Below are 12934 nucleotides of genomic sequence, written 5' to 3'. Positions count from 1 at the left end.
CCGCGCGGGCCCCCGCCGCCCGGCCCGTGGGCCCCCCGCCGGCCGGCTCTGCCCGTGATTTTTACCACGGGAAGTTTTGTTGGTGCGACGCGTAGATGTTATTTTTTCTCCTATTTTATTATTTATTATTTTGTGTGAAGAGCCTTTAGCGCGTTTCAGGCAGCAAGACAAAATCTCCTTCACTGGTTTTGTCTGTGGCGTTTTAAATGGATTTGGAGTGTAAGTGGTCGTGGTGCTTTCTAGGTGGACACAATAAAGGACTTTAAAATGGATATGCTGGTTTTTCATACCCAGTCTGTTCTCTGCCCAGGGTCTGTGTTAACCTGCGTTAATCCGTTATTTTATTAATTGGGGTTTTCTAATTAAGATTTCTGTACAAGCAGGACGTTTCTCATTGCGTTTCTGTCAGTTGCTGCATTAAAATTAGGGGGAAAAAATGAAAACCGTGAAGTGTCATCAGGGGAGGATAATGCTTTTTTCGTCTTCAGCTTGAATGTTAAGAAATTAAATGATTACACAGCATCTGGTTTGTATTTTTCAACGGCGTAGAAGTTTATTTGTTGTTACATTGCTCTATGTCTGAGCCTGGTCCTTTAGGTTTTATGCAGATCTCATATGCAGCTTATGAATATCCAAAACACCAGCAGTGCATGATGTTGTGTTTTCCTTTGGAGCATGTAAACAAGATGTAAATTATTTAGAAGAAATCCTCTATTTTGAAGGAGAGATTAAGGTCTGACCATGCAATTAGGCTTCATGTGAAAATGCACCACCTGAACCTACTGAGAATAAAGGTGTGTGTAAATTGGGGAGATGCTTAACGTTTGCAGGACCACACAAAATGTATTCCTAAAGCTACATAAATAAAGAGCATGTATTTAAGCTGTAATTGGCATGTTATAATTGTCATTCTATAGAAATGGTTTTTATGTTATACACATTTTAAATATGGCAACAGTGCCTGGAAGCCAGCATAGGGATTGGGAGTTTCCTCGTCCCCCTGGGAACATGAATGACACCCTGTTTTTCCTGGGAAAGGTAGAAGTGCTGAAGCATTGCTTGCTATCCCTCCTCCTTAAAGTGCTTTGCTGAAGATCTTTGCACTTGGAGTGTTTTCTTAAACTCTCTCTAAAATGAAAGTGTTACTGGTTATTTTGTGATACTTTTTTTAGGAAGAGTAAGCTAAGAACAGATCAATGTGTATCCTGGGAACTTCCACCAGTTTTTCAGTTGAGATTTGCTGTTAGGTCATCCCAAACTGCCAACCATTATCCTTGATTTTAAAAAATACCATGTGCAGAAGTAGTTTACAGTTGTCAGAGAGGTCAGATATCCCTTCTTCTACTCTGAAATTCATTGCTTGTCTCAGCTGAGCGCCATCTAAGGAAGAGCTTTGGCATAAAGAGCTGAAATAGGTTGAAATGAACCTCAGGCTCATTAGAAAGAGAACGGTTATTTTTCAGAAAAGCAAAACTATTCCAGATACAGACATGTTTAAAAAATTTAGCTGTGAGACACTGCTCTGGGAATCTCGGTGTAGGTTGGATGAAATACTTCATTTTGGGATCTGATGATAATGTGCTCTTTCCTGGGCCAAGATAGCATGCTGTAATGAAAAAAAAAAAAATCAATGAAAAAATTAATGGAATGTTGTAAAGTGAATATTTTATTGGTTGATGCTAATAAAACATTTTCACTGTCTTTAAATACCCAGAGGAGAAGGGGAATTAAGAGGAAAAACTTGAGATGTTACAAGTCAGAGGAAGAGAGGAATGGATAAGTTTGGGATTGTGACAGGGTGTGGAATTGTGGCTTTCTGCCTGATTTCTCCTGTTGCAAACCCGTGATTGGATCTGCCTGTGGTGGTGTGGGTGTGTTACACAGTGTACTACAGGAGGAAGCTGAGAAGAACCACAATTAATCACTGCGCTGCATTTTTTTTTGCTGTTCCCAATAACAAGATTTGCCTGCATATGTGACATGTGAAACTGCATCATCTGCACTGCTGCAACCTGTGAGCAGAACCACCCGGTTTGGGGGGAGCTGTGCGCCTTATCCATGGCTAATTCTTCCAGCAGTAGCAGGAAGGGCTTTTCCTGCTGTCAGTGCATTCCTTTAAGATTCCAAAGTTGATATAAAAAATAAATTTGTGATTGTGGGGTTGATTCAAGTCCATCCTTTGTCTGCAGTGAGGGTTTACAAAAACATTCTCCATAGGGTTGGTACAGCTTCAGCAGGGTTGTCGCCTGTGTGTCGTTATCCATCTCTGATTTTAGGGGAAGTTTAAGGGATTGCTGGTACTCCATGCACAGAAGGTGCTATTCCATAACTCTGGTTATTTTTCTAGTCCTGTTAACTACCAGGAAAATACTTTTTTAGTGATAAATTGCTTTCCCTGCAGAAATTTAAATTATAGTCCTTCTTTGTATTGAATTTTTCTGTGTACCACAACATGTAATATGTGGTACACCTACTTACTTATTTAATCTGAAAACAAGTTGCTTATTGAGAAGGAAAAAAAGTCTGGCATATTCTTCCTGTAATCTCAGATTGATTTAAATTAAGATAATTTTTCATATCCATTTACACTGAAAAAAGGATTCTCTGAATGTAAAGCCTGTGGTCAGGAAATGTTAGATACTGCCTTAATTCTCAAATAGTTAAATGAGCCATTTATGGTCTAGAGCTGCATCATATTCTGTACTAGCAAGGATTCATTAGCTACTGTGAGAATTTTGGATGTCTGTGGTGATAATTTGGGAGTGATGGAGCATTGCATTGAGGTTCTGGAGCTGCTCTGTGATCCTTACAATGCTGAAAGAATTTGATTTTGGAGTGGAATTGAATTAGTAAAATCCTTGACAGCTTTCCTCATGGATAGTGTTTGACTTTTTTGGTAGTCTTGAATCCAAACCTCCTGGGGGTGGATCAGTGGTTTTTCCTTGCAATTGCCATCACTGGGCACCTTTGCTGGAGTAGCTCAGGAGTTACGTGAGGTCCTGGCTCTTCCTGGCCCCTTGACTCTGCCTTGGAGGTGTCTCAGATTTTGGGCACTTGTTCCTACAGCTTGGCTTGTTTCATTAGTCACCTTCCTTGGCTGTGCTGGCTCCTGAGGTGGAACTCACTGCAGTGGGGTTGTCAAGTGTGTTCTACCACAAAGTAATTGGAGTTTCCATCGAGGTTTGGATTTAGATGCTGATATTTAACGAATTCTTGTGGTAGGATACTGGTGATTTCTTTTATGAGATCTAGGAGAGCAAAACCAAGGTTGGTGCTGCAACAGGAAAGCCCCATACTTTGGAGACTTACCCATGAAAGATTTGTGCTCCCTGCTCCTCTCTGCACCACCCAGGTCACGTAGTTCTGAGCTCTGACCCTGCGGTCGCTTCCCACAACTCCTAAAACTCCTCGTCTGCTCTGTGATAGTCACTTTTTCTGATTCTTGGATACGAGAGTTACTTTTTCTGATTCTTGGATACGAGAGGTCAGGAAAGTACAAGATTTTAGCCTTGTGCAAGAGAGATTTTTTTAGGCTGGAGATTTTTCACCTGTGAAAGTCTTGAGCTCTGTATGATCCAGTATGTGCTTCTGTGGAGTCACTTTGTCTGCACTGAGAACTCGTGTAAAGTCTTTTGGGTTGCAGCAAGTTGCAAAATAATTCAGAATCCCCACGTTTCAGTGTTTGGTAGCAATGCAAATAACTTGCTGGAATGCTGATTTTATCCTTGTCTCCTGTGTTTTATGGGAACAGTCTGTCAGATGATACATCCTTTCTCCTGCTCTGGGAGTGACTTTGTGTAGCTGTACCTTGTCAAAGAGATTTGGCATCCCCAATTAAATTTACGTGTTAAAATTGGTTTTGAATGGTCTCATTTATCCAAATTTTGAAAGAATTGGAAAAAGTGATACTCCCAATACTTTCTTCTTTGTAGCTCCAAACATCCAGAATCACCAGTCTTGATAATTAGTTAATGAAGCTGTACAGACAGGGGCAGAGCAGAGGTGACTGCTCTGTGCACAATTGCTAATATTTATTGTTATGCTAAGGTCAAAAAAATAGAAACCAAAATAATGAAGTTAATTATATGAAGTATTGCTGATGTTTTTCTTGAATTTGTGGGTAAATACTTCTCTGTGTTTGTCAGTGTAACACACAAATCCAGTAAAGCTGATCAACACAAGAACACTGTTAAACGTAAGTTCTCGTTTTTGTTTTATTGCAGTTATTTGTGAATGAATTTGGCTGAATATGGATCCAGGTGGCGGGAGTCTTGGATTGCAAACACAGGAATCCAAAATGCCTCACACTATGATCATGCAGGATTTTGGTAAACATTTTATCTATTAAAAATAGTGAGTAAAATCCAGGAGATGGCCTTCTCAGGTATTGGGAAGGACCATGTCTTTATACCAGGATATTTGCATTTGAATTACAACTGAATTACTGAGGAATGTTAATTTTTTTTTTCATTCTGATAAGAACCATTTCCTTGAGTGTTTTCAAGATTAAAACTGCTGTTTGTGTGTTAAAATAGTTCACTATGCGTTCTTGGTTATGTCTAGAAAAGTAGTCTGCAAATACGACTGGCCAGTCCAGTCTGTTGATAAAAACCAGGTTTCTACCTCCAGCCATTCCTTGTGATGTGGCAAGTTGTTGGAAATTTTACTAAAAATATTACATACAACCGAGTGTTTATTTTTAACAAGGCCCATGCAGTCCAAAGGATGAGTCCTTTTACTGTAACAGCAGTTAATGGTTTGTTCCCACACTTTCAGTGTCACGCAAGAGTTCTGTGAAGGTTCACGTTGCTGCTGCAATGAAATGTTTGCTAACTGGGAATTTTTAAAAAAAGAGACTGAATTGTAAACTGGCCTTTAGTTTTTAACAGATCCTCATTGTAAAACCTAAGTTTGGGACAAACTCCACATTATGTCTTGAAGTGGTATGTTTTGTTTATCTTGTACAAAACCGGCTGCTTTGGACAGTGTTTATCAGGTGAAATGCAAAATGTGGATGTTAGGATGTAACAGATTTTTACATCTGTGTTTAACTTGTCTGTGTGACAACTCCATTCCTTAGATAAACCAGTTGCTGGTGCAATAATTGTAACATTTTTCTCCTGGTTCATGGTTGTTCCTTAGTGGCTGGAATGGCTGGCACTGCTCACATCGATGGAGACCACATTGTTGTGTCAGTCCCCGAAGCTGTCCTGGTTTCTGATGTGGTCACGGATGATGGGATAACTCTTGATCATGGCTTGGCAGCTGAGGTGGTCCAGGGGCCCGACATCATCACGGAAACGGACGTTGTCACGGAGGGCGTCATCGTTCCCGACTCCGTGTTGGAGGCTGATGTTGCCATTGAAGAGGCTTTGGACACCAGCGACCATGTTTTGACTTCTGACCTGATCACAGAAACCGTGCGAGTTCCTGACCAGGTGTTTGTGGCAGACCTTGTCACAGGCCCTGAGGGACACTTGGAGCACGTGGTGCAGGACTCTGTGGCCGGGGCCGACTCGCCCACCATGGTCTCGGAAGAGGTGCTGGTGACGAACTCGGATTCAGAAGCCGTCATCCAGGCAGCTGGGGCTGTCCCTGGCTCCACAGTCACCATCAAAACCGAGGATGACGATGATGGCAAGAGCACATCTGAAGACTACCTGATGATATCTTGTAAGTTCCACAGAGGTAGATGGAAGCAGGAGGGAGCTGAGCTGGAAGTGCTCTGGTGGGGAGAACTTCCTATAACTGGACTCTTGGAACACTCAGGGAATAGGCTGGTGCCCAGTTAATTTCTGGTGTCTGAATTTGGGGGTTTTGATGCAAAGTCACTGCTACAACAAGAAAGAGAAGGACATTGATGCTGCTGAGTGAGTGAGTGTGTATGTTTGTGTTTCTGAAACTAGATATTCCAGGAAATTTGAGAAAAACACCTTGGAAAGTTAAACATTCAATTAATTTTGAATATACTACGTTTTTTTTTTAAAAACACCTTGGGTATATTACAATGTTATGCAGATTCATGTAAAAATAATATGTTGGGCTTAATCAGGAGAATCCACAAGGAAATAGTTTTTTTAAGATCTCTAACTCAAAGTTTTCTCAATGTGTCCACAAAATACAGTTTGTTTAGTGTATTAAAAATTATAATAGGCATTTCATTGTCTGTTGTGCTGTTCCGGGCTGAACTTGGAAATAAGGGGTCGTGTGCTTTAATGGATTGGCTCATTAACACATTTCAGTTCCCACACAGCATCCAGCTCCATATGATCCTGTTGACAGGTAGCTGAAGTTGGCTGCTGAAAGAACCTTGGGTACTTTATGTTTCTTCAGTGGTTACATTATACCCAAGGTACCAGTTGTTGCTGCTACACAAATTTGATAAAATATATGATAGTTAATTTAAATTTTTCGACTTGCCCAAATCACTTACTGAAATGTGAGTAGGTCAAAACAGATTTTATTTAGTCAGAAGCAATATGTTAAAAAAAAAGTCAATGCCAAGTGTGTCGAAGTGTCAGTCTGTTACAACGAGCTGCATTTATTAAAAATTTCATGAGAGAGGACACAACTGATTCGTGATTATAATGATTTCACTCTCTTATAGTATTTATGTCCCGTATGCAAGGTGTATTTTGATATTTATTTTCATTCAGTCTAGGATGAACAGCAATTATTTTTAAAGCTTTCCATCATTACTGTGTCACTAACAGAAGTCAAAAAGAGGATTTTTTGAAAAAGAACTTCAAAAATGAGTCTATAAATCAAATTAGACCTACAATAGAAAAAAATCCTGTGTGTTTGTAACTAAGAAACACCATTTTTACAGTCAGTTGTTTCACTGAACAAATTGCTCCTTTCTGGCAGAGAACTTAGGATGAGTTTATTCTGTAACTGGTGACTTCCCTTGTCATTTTAAGTGCAGTCATCTTTGGGATTCCTTTTGAGACAGAGGAGTGTGATTGATGCTGATGATACTGCACTTAGACCAGAGCATCTGAAGCTTTCACTTACCTAATGGCCCCACGTGTGTCTGACACATTCATGGTTTTGTCAGGTGCTCTCAAGCTTGGCTTTCACAATGTTTCAAAGGCATATTGAGACCTAGTTTTCAGCAAATTAAATTTTTATATATGTATAATCGTGATGTGCCTGAATAGTCACAGTTGAAAGCTACATTATTCATCTAGGATTTTGTTTAAAGTAATCATTTAGATAAATTAAGGCAGTCATAGAATCTGCTAGGTTGGGAGAGAGCTGTAAGATCATTGAGTTTAATTGTTCTCCTAGCGCTGTCAGGGCCATCACTGATCATGTCTCCAAGGGCCACATCCATATGGCTTTTGAAATCCCTCCAGGGATGGGGACTCCACCACTGCCCTGGGCAGCTGTGACAGGACTGGACAGCCCTTTCCATGAAGGAATTTTTCCACTAGCCAAGCTGAGCCTCCCCTGGCCCAGCCTGAGGCCGTTCCCTCTCATCCTGTCCCTGTTCCCTGGGAGCAGAGCCCGACCCCCCCGGCTGCCCCCTCCTGTCAGGGAGGAGTGTTCCAGCCTCAGCTCCTCTCCCTTCCTTGAACACGCTCCAGCCCCTCAATGTCCTTCTTGTCCTGAGGGTCCCAGAGCTGTCCCCAGGACTGGAGGTGCCCCAGCAGTGCCAGCACAGGTGATGGGCACTGCCCTGATCCCACTGAACACACCATTCCTGATCCAGGCCAGGTGCCATTGGCCTTTTTCCCACCTGGGCACCCCTGGGTTCATGTCCAGCTGTTGGCATCAGCACCCCCAGGGCCTTTCCCAGCTTTCCAGCCCCTCTGCACCAGCCTGGAGGTTTCCATGGGATTGTTGTCACCCAAAGGCAGGACCTGGCACCTGTGAACCCCCCCAAGTGGCCTCAGCCCGTGGATCCAGTCTGTCCAGACTCCCCTGCAGAGCTTCCCAGCCTCCAGCATCAGCACTCCCCCAATTTGGTGTCACCTGCAAAGCCAATCCCCTCATCTGAATCGTTGATAAAGACAAGCTCTGTTGTGTTTCCTAAGTTTTGAGCCTGTGTTGTGCTGGGAATGCCAGCCTGACCCTACAAAGTGTCTGCTATTGTGTTTTTGTCAGCAGAAATGAATCATTCTTATGCAGTTTTTAATTTTTTTTCTTACTGTTCAAATATTACCCTTGAATTTGTTTTGTTTATGGAGATAATGTGTTGTGTAGAATAGATAAAGGCCTCAATTTATCAAGCAGGTCAAAACTTCTTACTTACATTTTTTCAATTGTCAAATGTTGTAAATAAGTAAATTTTACAGTATTTCATTTGGGGTGTATACAAAGGACTGTTGAACTGTTTTATAATGTAAATCACACCAAAGTGGTACTTTTAAAGAATTTCAGAATACTTAGTTGTCTTTTAATGAAATTTGGCATCTGAAAAGGGGAGATTTTACATAAAATGCCAGATATACCCTTAGGGAGTACTTTGAGTTGTTCTGTGGAACACATGTGGGAACTACCAAAATACTACATTTTAGGGTATGGAGCTGACTGTGGAATTTTAATTTCCCTTATGCTTGTTGGGACTTACAGCTTAAATGATAGAACCATAGAATGGCTTGCATTGGAAGGAACTTCACTGAAAGGTGATTTTTCACCATTTTGAGGTGACGTTCCCATGTAGATACTTCATACACTTCTGGTAATTACATTTTTTGTGTAAATACTATTTGGACAACAGTAAGTTCATCTTGATAGTTGTGTGATTATCTGTGTATGATTTTGTGATTGGAAATTTTCATTGGAAGATTATCACCACTCTGCAGATAAATTCAGCTTTTTCAAACCAGTTTTATAAGCATAGGACTTTAAAAACCTATTTTTGATACGTTCACAACACAGATACCGCAGGGTGTTCGCGCTCCCTTGCTTTAAACCATCAGAACACCTTGATAAAAAGGAAATGAATCCCAAATGCGGTGGTGGGCCCCTGACCCCAGCCCTTGTCAGAGTGAGATGGAGCTGGTGAGCAGCACATCCCGAGGTGCAGGGGCAGTGGGCAGTGGAGCTGAAGCCTCCCCTCTTTTGTTTTTCAGGTTTGCGATATTCAGACCCACAGCGGGTTGCCAGCCCCCGCTCCGCGTGCCGGCCCCATGCACTATTCTGGTGACCTCAAAGCCACCACTGACCCACACTGGAGCTGGCCCGGGGGTAAGGTACTGTGCCACCAACACCTCCTTTTTAGTGTCTTACACTGTTGCCTCATTTGCTAAACATTTTAGGATTCCTACTCCTCTATTTGAACCTATGGGACTTAAGTAGATCAGACATTAGAAAAACCCGGAGAATTGTCAAAGCATGGGACTTATCTTGCCCTCGTGTTGCTCCTCTGGTGGCTGTGGTATCACCAGCATAGTGCATGTGAGGCATCACATGGATTGGGAGCTGGCAATCCACGGTGAATCTGGACATCACACACCTGAAAACAGCCAAGCCAGGTAAGTTTAACACTGGGAGTGTGCTGAGTTTTCCTTTAAAGCTTCTTCACTCAGGAGGATTCAGCATCTGTTTCTGCAGCTTCTCTGTTGTGTTTTTTCAGTTAATTTTAAGGGACGAGATAATAACATGTAGTGCTTCTGGTGGGTGAGTCAGAGCTGGAAGACACTTTGATATTCCATTGACAGAAAGTAAGCATTCCCTGTTCCCAGGAGCTATACCTGGGAAAAGCAGCAGAGAATTTAGCACTGATGGGTTAGCAGTGATTGAAGGCATCTTACCTCGACAATAGAATGTTTTCATGAACTGTTTTAAAAAACAATAATATTTTGTAACAAATATTACTTGTCCTGCTGTGGTGTTTTTCTCTTACCTAAATCTGTTTAAAAGGTAGATGGAAACCATGAAATTTGCTTCATATAAGACAGCAATTTAAGCAAAAGCAATTGCCAGTTCTGTGTGTTTTGTTGTATTTGAAACAAAAAGCAACATCTTACAGATAACAGTCTATATTGGTATCATTTTCTCAGCCCAGTTGATATTTTCCAAATTTTGCTATATTACACATTTGCTTTTTTAGAAAAGTGATCCCAGAGGCCCTGGGTACACAAACTCCCTGATAGGTTTCCATTTTTTTAGCTTAAATTGTAAAGACTGAGTTTTTTTGAAAATACACAGGATGGTTAATGGTGTGGAAGTAACCACAAAAGTTAAAAATACTGCTGTAAGTTTGCCCCTCTAAAACAGGACTCCCTATTTTTAAAGGATATTGAAGATTTGAGGGCTTTACCTGCAATATTAAAACACAGTATTTGAGTGTACGTGCTGTATTAGTGTTTTGGGGTTGGTTTTTATTTTTGTTGAAAACATTCTTACAAAAATTGAAAAATTCCTCATGTTTTTCCTTTATGTAAAGTTTATTGCATTGCATTTGATGTCCTGGTAACTGTCTAAAATTGTGGGATTTTTTCTTCCATTATTTCACCAGCCCCATAGTGGTGCACAGTCACTGTCACACAATATTAGTTAAATAGTTGGAAATTTTACCATAAAGAAAACTTCCTAGCACACCTGTGAAAACCGCCCTGTCCAGCAGGAAGTTGCTGTTGTTAAATAACCTCCCAGGACAAGTACTTATTTCTTTTAAACTGGTAACATGTTATGTTTATAAAATGTATAAGTTTAGAAGAAGTTGGTGTTGCTTGAGTTGCAGATTTGAAAAGAACTTTATTACCACCTCGCAGTTCTAAATTTACAGGACAGATTACAGTTTGAAATACTCTTTTTGGCAGCATGTGTAGTCATAAAGCTGGGTATTTAATCCCTCCTTGTACTGGGAGTTACCTCCGGTCCTTCCAACACTCAGACATGCAGTGGGAGTGGTCATTGTATTAAATTAAACTTATATTTATCATTTTTCAGAACATGAATAAAAAACCTTTATAAATGTTAAAAGCCTTGCAGAAAGAAAAAAAAATAGTCTTTAATAAATTCATGCTTAGTAAATGTATAGAAATACTTATTCCAAGATAAGGGTATTTCAGCATCCCCACTTTCTTCTCTTCTGCCAGCCCCATTCTGGCAGCATAACAAATGTCAATTAGCAGGTGCAGTAACACTCCCACAGTGGATATAAAGGGGTATTAATGGTCTGCTGCTGGGAAAGTTGAGTGTCAAAGGAATATTGCAGGTCCTCTGTTGTGGCTCCCAGTGCTTGTGCTCTGACTGTTCCCAGTGTCCTGCCAGGTCACACGACCATCATGCAGCACGTCGGACTCTCACTCCTTGAGGTGTTGATGTTGCTGGCATAGATTTCAGTAGAGATTTAGAAAGGTTTTTTAATTAAAAAACAAAAACTCTCTTCCTGAGGAAATTTTTTTTCCCTGATCCATGTTTGATACTTTTTTAGCAATTGAATTAATCTGCTAGTTACAAAAAAACCCCCACCAAACAGCTAAAGCAGCATTTTTAAAATGTTTTCCTAGAGGTTTCAGGTTATAGAGCCTGGTGCTGATAACAGCAAGGGTGTGGGATCAATCCCCATATGGACCATTCTCTTCAGAGTTGGACATGATGATCCTTGTGAGTCCCTTCCAACTCAGAATATTAATTTTCATCAAAGTATAGGCTTCCTAGAGGTTGTAAAATGAAACCACGTATTTACTTGTACTTACTTGCATTTTATCTAGTTCTGTCCTCAGTAACTTCTGTACTCACCTGATGCAGTCCAAGATTTGTGAATAGACATGACGTTTCCCAGTGCTGTGAGCTGGGTAGGTGTCCATGGAATCCTGTCCATGAGTGGGAAGAGCTTAGCTGGGGATTGCTGAGGTGGATTCCCACTCCCCTTGCTGCAGGAGAGGCACCCACTCCTTCCCACCTCTCGTGATTGCCCTGAGCATTAAAGGCTTAAAGGGACTCCAGTTTAGCCTGGGCTGGAGTCTCAGGGGGTTAAAGCAGCTCTTGGGAGCAGCTACCAGTGCCCTGGGAGCAGGAAACTGGGAGGGGCTTGGGGACCACTGCAGCCATCCCAGGTAAGCTGGCCTTTCCCAGGGATCAGAGCCCTCGGCATCCCTGTGGAGTCAGGAAGCTCTGCTGTCACTTCAGTGTTCCTTTTAAGGACTTCTTTTTGCTTAGTGCACACATACTTTAATGTTATGTGTGCAGTAAGATGCTGTGTCCCTGGAATGTGTTTCATTCAGATTTTGTCTACATTTTGTGGAATTCTCCTCTATTTAGAGGACTTCCGTGGGTGTTCAGCACTGCACAGGTTTGTGTTGACCATCTGCACAGGAGCTAAATTTATCCTCAGAGACAAGTGTGTTGGTACATGTGTCAAAGAGATGCTGAGTTCAGTGCCCTCTGTGCTGGCAATATGGGGTGTATCTATGGACATCTCTGTGAATGCCCTTTTTACCAAAATATGTTGATTTTAATCGTTTGAATGTCAGGGGTTTTTTTAGAAATTAAATGAACATTTTGAATGTATAGGCCAAATAACCAGAGAGTAAGTTGTGTAAAGCATGAGGAGTCAATCTCTCATAGTAGTATTTGGATTTATTGTCACTGCATCTTTTAATCAGCTATCTATTATGCATTAATCTTCATTATGTGTATATTTTCAAGTGGTGAAGTGGATAAAATCATAATTTCTTTTAGGGAGAAGATACAGTCAGATTTTTGATGCACACTTCTTTAGCTGGGAATATACTCCAAGTCATCGCACTCCACAAGAGTTTCAGCTACTAAATTTTAGTCACCAGTGTGTTGGTGAAACTTTTGAGGACTCTTAGACTGTGACAGGCAATTCTGGGTTAATTTTTAACACTTTCGTATAGATGTTTAATTTTAATTATTGATACGTTTTTGCTTTCTAAGGATAATAGTTTCAGCCATAACCAGTTACCTTATTCCCTTTGATGACAAGCTCCCTCTTGTGTCCTCCATTCTGTAA

At 41.0% G+C, this 12934-nt stretch overlaps 1 protein-coding gene across 2 annotated transcripts in view; it reads left to right on the top strand.

Annotated features, from left to right (window-relative positions):
* The first annotated feature begins 4197 nt into the window (after positions 1-4197).
* The window catches only part of ZNF711 (zinc finger protein 711), a 16499-nt gene continuing 7762 nt past the window's right edge, over positions 4198-12934 (top strand). For both annotated transcript variants that reach the window (XM_017742511.1, XM_017742505.1), the window contains exons 1-2: positions 4198-4328; positions 5143-5673. In XM_017742511.1, coding sequence (XP_017598000.1) covers positions 4250-4328; positions 5143-5673 — 610 coding nt within the window. In that variant the 5' untranslated portion in view covers positions 4198-4249. The remainder of the gene's footprint in view (positions 4329-5142; positions 5674-12934) is intronic.

Source organism: Corvus brachyrhynchos, unplaced genomic scaffold (assembly GCF_000691975.1).
Source record: "Corvus brachyrhynchos isolate BGI_N302 unplaced genomic scaffold, ASM69197v1 scaffold220, whole genome shotgun sequence".
Lineage (NCBI taxonomy): Eukaryota > Metazoa > Chordata > Aves > Passeriformes > Corvidae > Corvus > Corvus brachyrhynchos.
Note: the sequence above shows the minus strand (reverse complement) of the source record. Positions and strands in the feature narration are given on the sequence as shown.